We start from the raw sequence: 9,387 nt of genomic DNA on the forward strand, positions 1-9,387 counted from the left end.
TTTGTAGCTATACAGATTCAGACATGGTTGGGGATGTCGATTCTAGAAAGTCTATTTCTGGCTATTTAATTACCTTTGCAGGGGGAGCTGTGGCTTGGCAGTCTAGGTTGCAGAAGTGTGTTGCATTGTCTACGATTGAGGTTGAGTTCATCACTATTACTAAAGCATGTAAGGAGTTGCTGTGGATGAAAAAGTTTGTGCATGAAGGAATCCTACTTAGAAGGAATCCTACTTAGAAGGAATCCTACTTTTCATGGTATGTCTTATATTGTGATAGTTAGAGTGCTATCCATCTTAGAAGGAATCCTACTTTTCATGGTAGATCTAAACATATTGATGTGCGGTATCATCAGATACAGGATGTTCTGGAATCTAAGTTGATAGAACTTGAAAAGATTCATATAGATGATAATGGTTCAGACATGTTTGACAAAGATTCTACCGAGAGGAAAGTTTGAAGCTTGTCGTTTGATTGCTGGCTTGGCATTTGCCTCCATTTGAGTCGGAGGGGGAGTTTGTTGTGGGTCCTCCTCAAGTGGGGGCCCACAACCCTTTAATATAAAAAAAAACTCTCATTATCTTTTTTCTATCGAGGAAATCGCCACATTCACCAAAAACAAAAGGGGGGAAGAAAATTTGGAAAGGGGACTATTATCGTCCTTTCCTTTTTTCTACGAACAGAACAGAGAACGATGCCATCCACCGCTCCATCTCCACCATCGATTGCCGCCTCCATTTCGTCACTCCAACAACAGTCACTACTGGCCTCCACTGGCAGTAGCCAACGACGCCAGCCGCGTCTTTAACCTTCAACGAGAGAAGATTTATGCTCACTGTCTTCATCAAAACAGGTAATCATTTGTGCTCCATTTTTTATGATTTTTCAGTATATTGTTCTTGACATCGTGGGCTTTAATCTGTACGGTCAGATTTTCGTTTCTTCGTCTGTTTTGGTTGGACTGTTTGTACCCTATTGTGGGTTATTTGGACTGTTTTTTGTGATTTTCACTAGTTGATTGTGGGTAGGGGCTTGTAGTGAATCCTTTTGTTTGGAGATACTTTGTTGTACTTATTATATCTTTATAGTGGAGATTTTAGTGGACTAGGTCCCGTGATTTTTAGGGGGGTTTTTCATGTTAAAAATTGTGTTCCCTTGCCTTTTATTTTTGGTGTCTTCTTAGCATTATCTACTGTCAGGATATTTTTTGTGTGTTTGGTAGCAAAATTAAGTCAAAGAAAGCAAAAGGAAAAATAATATATAGGTTCGATTAGGGAGAAGAGAACGACACAACCCGTTTCGTTCGGTAGTTGTGAACCTGTGAACAGTTTTCAGAATTTACAGAAGAAAGCATAAGAGATGTTTTCTTCTTTGCGGGAGGATTAGAGCAACAAGTGAGCAGGATGCTCATGGCCGGCGCCGGACGCTGCATCAACTGCGGCTCGGTAGCATCCAGTGTGGTGTTGGCCCGGCAAAGAGCCAGCCTTGTACTGCAACAACTGCTCCCTCTTCTTCCCTCAATCCTTCTCCCTCCCTCCCCATCCTTCCTCGACTTCTCCTCCATGCCTCTCCGATGTTCTCCGCTGCCACTCTTGCTCTTGCGTTGTTGAACCCGAGTTCAGCTTCTGCCCCTTTTGCAGTTCAGCTCTATAATCTTTTATCTCAAATTCTCAAGTGGGGTTTTCAATTTTGATTAGATAAACAAGAAATTTTCTTTCTTAACTTGATCTTCCCCCTGCTTTGTTTTACTCGTAGTTGGAGTTTCTTTTCCATCATTTGCCTTTTGGGAGGAGAGAAATCTTTGGATTATGAGTCTTTCGTGGGTTGTTTCAGATTCATGTAAATTTGGCTTTTGTTTTGTGTTTTAATATGTAATAAAAATAGAGAGTTGTTTTACTCCTAAGATTTTGAGTTCATTATCCTATCTCCTATGTGTTCTAATTCGATCCATTGTTCTGCTACTGATCATTTTTGTAGAATGGAAACTGAACTATATCAATATGCTTGGATGAAGTTAAAAGACTATGCATTAATTCAACCATCCAAGTGATTGACACCAAGAAGGGGATGGCTACATGAAACCTAACATTTTCTTAAAACGTGGTCATTTTTGTCCTTCATAAATATTAAACAAAATGGAAGAGCTGGCAGGATCACTAATAAGAAATAGCAGGTCAGAATAAACCAGTCTGAGTGCCTAAAACAGAGCAATGATATCTTACAATTTGACGTGAAAAGTTGAGAGAATCTTATAATTGACAAGAATTTGAAGGAATGGAACGCGAAATAAAAAAAATAGAAAGTACAAATTTGTATCTTACTGGCAACTTCATCATTGTATTTAGAGGATGAACTTGAGGAGAAGCTACCCAGTTTTCTTTCCAAAATTAGCTTAATCTTTCTCTTAGTTTTCTTCTACCATTTTTTTTTTCTGTATCGACTGTGCTAGACTGTTATTTATATTGACTAATATAAAGTAATATTACAGTTTAACAATTGAAGTGCAGAAAGATAAAGTAATATTTATATTGACTAATATAAAGTAATATAAAGTAATATTACAAGGATCTTTGCATCTTACTTTTGGTTGGATAATTAACTCATAAATAATCAATTCAATAAAGAACTCAATTCAGTAAGAATTCAAAGAGGTACAAATTTGATTAAAAAACCCATCTCTTGTCAACAATCTTTGAGGCATGCATGATTTGGCACAAACGACACCGTAAATTAAGCATACATTAGACCCGTGTAATTTAAATCACTGTTAACTAGAAGTATCCTTACAAACATAATAAAGTAAAATTACAATTCTAATGTCACCTGAGAACTAATGATGTCATTTTAATTTGGGCTCTAAAATCGTATTTCCGTCTAAATATTGACATGACTCCTAATTTCAATGACTTGAATAGTTAAGCAATTGAATGAAAGCAACTCTTTGAATCATGATCATCATTCTTTCAACCAAACCTTTGAGTCATATCTCAATTCAGATTGGTTGATTAAATGAGAAGGAATATTTTACCATTATTTTAAATTTAACAGTGAAACAGAGATGTTGAGATTTGGATGAGTTTTTCTTTTATTCGAATATGTATCTTCTACTCAACCAAGAAGAATAGGAAGAAAGGAATTTCTCCCTGAAGTTCTAGATGAGATTTTAGGCATAGAGTATGACGGTTTTGAAGGGGGAATTGGTTATCAGGGATTTTAGCGAGGTTGTTTAAATAGAGCAGATTTGGCCTTTTCTTTTGTTAATGAAGCATGCAAGACTTCACTGAATCTAATTGCTTAAAATGATTAACAAGGGAAAGTGAACTCATTATTCAACCAGTTTTTTTTGAAACATTATTGAACCAGTTTCTCCTCGTCTGCTGGAGACTAGATTAATTTCTTTTTATATGATATGCATTTCATAATGTTGTTCTGAACATTTAAATAAGAAATGAATTGTTTTGGAACTGTTCTTGATAATATCACAAACAGATAGCATCACTCAGTAAGAGGTCAATGACCAGTTTCAACTTCTGGAAATAATCTGAAACACTGATCATACATGGGGGCTCTTCGAATATATTGAGTTGAGAAATGGGTAAAAGGAGAAAAAAATGGAGCCATACTGTACACATAAAGCAACAAATACAGCGTACAGTTTGACTATTTTACATTGGACTAGTTGGTGGGGATCATCTCTTCTACGTCTCTGATTCATCAACAGTTTCCGCTTTGTCACTAAAAATTCTTCTAAGAAAATTAGGGAAGGTTGGCCAAACTTCAAAAACTGACAGGGAGGGATGAATAACCCCCACTGCAATTTCTGGTCGGCTTCAAGGGATGCCCTTCTCATCACCAACATGCAACCAAACCTGTCAATCAATCAATTCTACTTGGATTTGCTGAAGGGCAAGCGCTTAGCTCCCCGCTCCACTGCATCTCTCCATAACCTGTATCTTACTCCTAACTTATCATAGGGCACAGGCCAGTTCCAGATATTTGCTCCATTAATCATACGGTCTTGTTGGCCAATCACCAGCCGTAGATCCTCCTCCAAAACCTGTGTCATTCATTAATTCATCTAGGATTTAGGGAGACAAAAAAAAGATGAGAACTGAATGATGATGAAATCCATCTTATGAAGTGAAGGTTGTACTTCTAATGAGATTATGATCCCTCTTCAGTCTGATTTCAAGCATCATGTCCTTCCTTCCCCAGTAATTAGGGCATTTTTTTTTTTAACCAAAAATGTAGATTATTTAGTTTATAGATTATATATAGGGGCCTTTGGTCGTTGGTCATAAACTTGGGCTTGTTGTGACAAATTCAGATGATAGGGATATACATTAATCAAGCAAGGCAAAATTGAACCAACACCAATAGTTTCACAAGATTGGTTGGTTTAGTAATTATTCCACTTTTCGCTTTCATGAAATGAAGAAAGAAATGCTATGACATCTGACATGAATATTTATCATAAAAGCATTAGCCATAACCACAGGGATTCTTGTTACAGGTTATTTGCATTTTTAGCAGAAAGCCATCATCTTTTTTAGTCTGTGTAATTTGTGTATGTCTAATTTATCTTAGGGTTTTGATAAGGTAAAAGATTCTAGACATTACCAAACTTTCTAACTTAAGTCAATTAATTGCAGTAGTTGATATAGGAACTTTATTCATTTTTGGTACTAATTTATGGAGCAATGGCCCTCACCTTATTTGCCAAATGCTTCCACAAGAGGTGCATGAATGGAATATGCTTTAGCAAAGGAGCAAAATCAAGTGACATTCTGTATAGTAACCTCGTCTTCTGTCTTGATGAAGGCAAACAAACATGTAGCTGGTGAAGGTGAGTAGCACATTGCTGGATACTCTGCCCCTCCAACTTTCCAGGCTTTGAGATCGCAATTGTTGAGATTACCATACAAGGTGGCCGGAACTCCATGTTTATTGGGTAAGGATCCCAATAACCTTGAAGGCCGGAGACAGGTGTCAAGAATTTCACCAAGCTGAAAACTCAAAAAAAAAAAAAACAATAAATAAATAAAAGAAATCAAATAGTTGCACTATTAATGAGAAAGTCTATTTTTGTTATTTTGTTGTAAAAAAATTCATTTTAGTATAACTATCAGATTTTTTATCCTGAACCACCGTATAGGTGGCACAAGAATTCACCTCATTCAGATGTACCCTGATTAAGAATCAGAATCTAGGTACAGATATAAATCTCAAAGTCGGGCTTACCCCTCGACCTTGTTTCTAATACTTGATTATTACATATATTTGGATGTTCAAGTAAATCTGTGAATTATCATGGAAACGATTGCAGGAGTTCTATTTCTTTGATTGTATTGTTAACATCTTTAAGATTGAAATAAACAGGGACAAACCTGGGTACACTCCATCCCTTGGCAAAGGTAGATGTGTGTGTGAAAGGAGCATGAGCAAGGTCCAGAAGGTTATCAAGAAGTAGTCCATGTTCAACAGGCAGTTCCATGACAATCTAGCAGTCATGAGGACATCAATAAGAACAGCATTAGTTGCTATGACCATATAGAAAAAAATACAACAGATCAAATAAATGAACTTGTAAATATACCCATGCATCGATGACATTTATTTTTACCTCTGCATGGACTTTAAATCCTGGAGGAGGTTCTAGAGAAGGAAGTGTGGTTGTTGGAGGTTCACTGCTGGGCCAGATCCAGATAAAACCTTCATGCTCGAGGCATGGTAATGATCTTAGCTTCACATTGAGTAATCGGGTTGATGGCATTTTCACACATTTTCCATCAGTAGAGTATTCCCACCCTGAAGTTCATCCACCCCAAGTTACTAAAATTTAATAGATGTGCAGAACTGAGAAGTTTTTGCCATTTTATTGCAAAGGAATATAACCATGCATATGATTAAACCTGGAAATCTAAATGAAATGTGAAACACTTAGGATAGAGCCAAAGCACAAAACTTGCACCGATTTCCTATCAGTCAGTCACCTGCTTTTGGGGAGAATAGATATTATGATCAATTGTGGTCCAGAAGATTCTATACTGACAGGACAGAAATTAATTAAGACGTAATTTCTGCCTAGTCAAGTAATCTTCCACTGTTGCTACAGAACTTGACAATCTCTAATTATAGTGCACTTCATGTCAAATGTAGTAGTGAACCTATTCAAGTTGTTAAAGACTCCATGAACAGATGCAGGTTATCATAGTATTTGGTACATCGTGCTTTTAAGTTGCAACTTTTCAACTTAAATCATGATATCGAGTCCATGAGCTCAGGCAAGTTATCATGTTATTTGGTGCTGTGGTGTTTTGAAGTCACAACTTTTCAATTTAAATCATTATATCGGGAATCAAGTAAGTGAGATGATTTGGCACAGAAGACACTGATAATAGTTTATTATAATTCCAGATACATAGGCACCATGAGGAACCAGTGAAAATGCTCCCAAATGCAAGAAACGTCCCCCAAACACCCCATGCACATAACCCAATGCAAAGTGGGGCTTGGCCATTTCAAGTTAAACTTGTCTAACAAAATACCTTTTTTTATATGTAAAAGTCAAATTGCCTATTTGGCGCCTATGTGGAGTAAAAGCATGTTATGGTTATTATCATGGGAATGGGGGTATTGCATGAGTCAGATAAGTTTATTGGTCTGAATATTCATCCAAGTCAGCCCTATGATGTTTGGCATGGCTCCAATTTCTAAATACCGCCTTAGAGTTATGGTCCGATCATAGGGGTGCAATATTGCATAAGTCAGATACATAGTCAATTGGTCTAAATATTTGTCCAAGTCATCTCCCAAAACCAGGGCCCGTTTGGCGTGTCCTTCCACACGGTCTTTTCCGCGTGTTGACAGGCAGCGAAGACGCATTGGACTGATTTAGGAAAGCTTCAAATGAAGCTTCTCACGTCTTTTGCGTTTTAATTGCGGAAAGACACGCGTATGCCAAACGTGCTTCGAGCTATGCAAAAGCTCAGCTACCAGAAGATCTTCCAAAAAAATAAGACACACCAAATGAGCCCCCAACCCCAAGTCTTTGACATCTTTGGATAATCCACTGATCAGAGTGGATTATGACTCATGTTCCGTCCATGGGGTATCAAATAAATTAGAAAGTCTGCAACTCATCAACTGGAATTTCCAGGTCAAATGGGTATTGTTACTAGCCCATGTATATCTGCTTGCATAGTATATTGTTTACATAAGACAGAAGTTCAACTTAACTCAACTCAGCCTTAATCCCAAACATTTAGGGTCGGCTACATAAATTCTGTCACATAGAGAGAGAGCGAGAGAGAGAGATGTTCAACCTATGGGATGAAAAATTACTAGAACCCTAGAACCCTTTGTGATCCTGACCTCATATTAGAGAATCTACATAATGTAACCGATTGACAGGAAAATCCGATTCAAATGGGGCTCAATTAGTGACTAAGATTTTCCTCATTGGTTTTCAGATGAAAGCTTTAAAGTATAAAACGAAAAGAAACTGCATTGCATTAACTGAAAATTACCAGACCTGCTTGTGAGCCTTTGCTAATTCTTCTGGCAACTCCGCAAGGTCTTTCTTCATTGTCTCAATGGACTTGTAATCTCGTGCTAGAGGATTTAGAACTTCCACCATCTACACCAAAATGACTGAAAGCAAGATTAATGATTCCAATACATACAACAGAAATACCAATTAAACAAATCAGAGAAAAATCCCTCCATTAATCTCAATTTCAAAATTCAGAAGAAGAAATTTGAGAAGACCCATTAGAGTATCAAGGCAAAACCATCAAGTATAAACGTCTAATGCAGATAAAAGAAGAAATGGAAAGAAAGATACCTTTTCATGAAGTTGCATGATAGTAAGAACATCTTGCCGAGCCCTCCAATCACAGTACTGAATATCAAACCTAGCCACATCCAGAGCTTGATTCACACCCAAGAACTTCCCTTTGCATTGAGGAAATCTAGGTCTGGGAACATCAACGTCAAAAAGCTTACTCCAATCACTCTTCTTCCCCACCAGTCCATCCCCTTCAAGTACAGCAACCATCCGAAGTCCTCCCCTACCAACCTGAAATTCTCCACAGCAATCCATCTAAGCCATACCCATTAACAAACCAACTCCACTAAACAAATCTCAATGTGAATCCAGCACAAGGAGAACAAAAGCTTACCTTCCTGGTGTTGATCTTAGTGGGTTGAAAGAGAGAGATGGGAAGGGAGAGAAGAGCAGCTGTAGTATTGGCGGTCATGGCGTTGGCGTTGAAGCTGACGAAGAACAGTAGACTAGAGAAATAAAAGAGAAAATGGGGGGAAGTTTAATTTGGAAGATTTGGTGATAAGAGGCTGATGTTCCCCGCGATCTCAGTTGCCATCCCATGAACAGACATGTGTACAAGCGTGGACTCCTATGTTGCACTCGTGGCGTATTCTGCACCCACACGCTCTGTGACAAGGAAAGTGCTGTCTATCGCAACTGTCTTCTTCAAACATCTTATTTCCATTTTTACCGTCTTTGTTTTTAATTTCCTTCTTGGGCGGTGATTTGGAGACACGTGACACGTAGATGGATTTAAGCCCGAAAACTTTCCACCTGTCAATTTTCAAGAACTTAGAAGGCTAGATTGGGTGGTTATTGGGACATGTTTGACTATGTGATTTGGGCCATTGGGCTTTGGGCTTTGTATAAAAATCGGGCTTGGGCTCTAGCATGAACATTTACTCCGCACCTATTGTTCGCTCCATTGTATATTAATTGTTACGGTAAGTACCAGTTTCCCATGCACATGAAGCCTATATATTGGTGTGTTTACTTATGATTACAAAGTAAAGAATTCATTAAAGTGTGATTGAGCAGTAGATTCAGGCTGCATAAAATAAAAGGTTGAGGATTTTTTCATTAGGCTATGTTTGATTTGAAAGAGAAGATTAAGGATTTTTTATTAGGCTATGCTTGATTTGAATGAAAAGATAGAAAAAGAAAGGAAACATTACAAATTCTATACAAGATTTATAAAAATTTTCTTACATTTTTCTTTCTTTTTCTATATTTTCCTTCCAACCAAAGACAGCCTTAGGGTATGTTTTTACAATCTAGTAAGACCCTTAATTGGGAGGCATCTTAATGCTTGAAATAATTAATAGGTGATTATTTTTGTAAAATAAAAGATTAATATGTGATATGTAGCACCCATACATACAAGGGTGCAACTTGGGCAGAGTAAACTCGAACCCAATTCAAAGAAAAAGAAAAAAAAAAGAGTTGAAAAATGTAAACTCGTACCCAGCTCAAAAATCTATGCTTTTTTTTATTTACTTTCTTAACAAAACAAATTATTATTTTTTTTTGCAAATTCTTTTCTTTTATTTAGCTAGTCAAA

General features: G+C 37.3%; 1 protein-coding gene across 1 annotated transcript; it reads right to left on the bottom strand.

The window, feature by feature from the left end:
- Positions 1 to 3,451: 3,451 nt before the first annotated feature.
- On the bottom strand, positions 3,452 to 8,358 carry LOC148873986 (chlorophyllide a oxygenase, chloroplastic-like). The gene is made up of 7 exons (XM_088950686.1): positions 8,182 to 8,358; positions 7,845 to 8,078; positions 7,533 to 7,637; positions 5,622 to 5,813; positions 5,386 to 5,498; positions 4,710 to 5,004; positions 3,452 to 4,055 (listed from the first exon to the last, which is right to left on the bottom strand). Exons 1-7 carry the CDS (start codon positions 8,257 to 8,259, stop codon positions 3,885 to 3,887), a joined length of 1,188 nt encoding a protein of 395 aa, XP_088806812.1. The 5' UTR covers positions 8,260 to 8,358; the 3' UTR covers positions 3,452 to 3,884.
- Between the last annotated feature and the right edge of the window lie 1,029 nt (positions 8,359 to 9,387).

The sequence above is a fragment of the Nelumbo lutea genome, chromosome 1 (genome assembly GCF_056320005.1).
Source record: "Nelumbo lutea isolate HS-2025 chromosome 1, American lotus-T2T, whole genome shotgun sequence".
Taxonomy (NCBI): Eukaryota; Viridiplantae; Streptophyta; class Magnoliopsida; order Proteales; family Nelumbonaceae; genus Nelumbo; species Nelumbo lutea.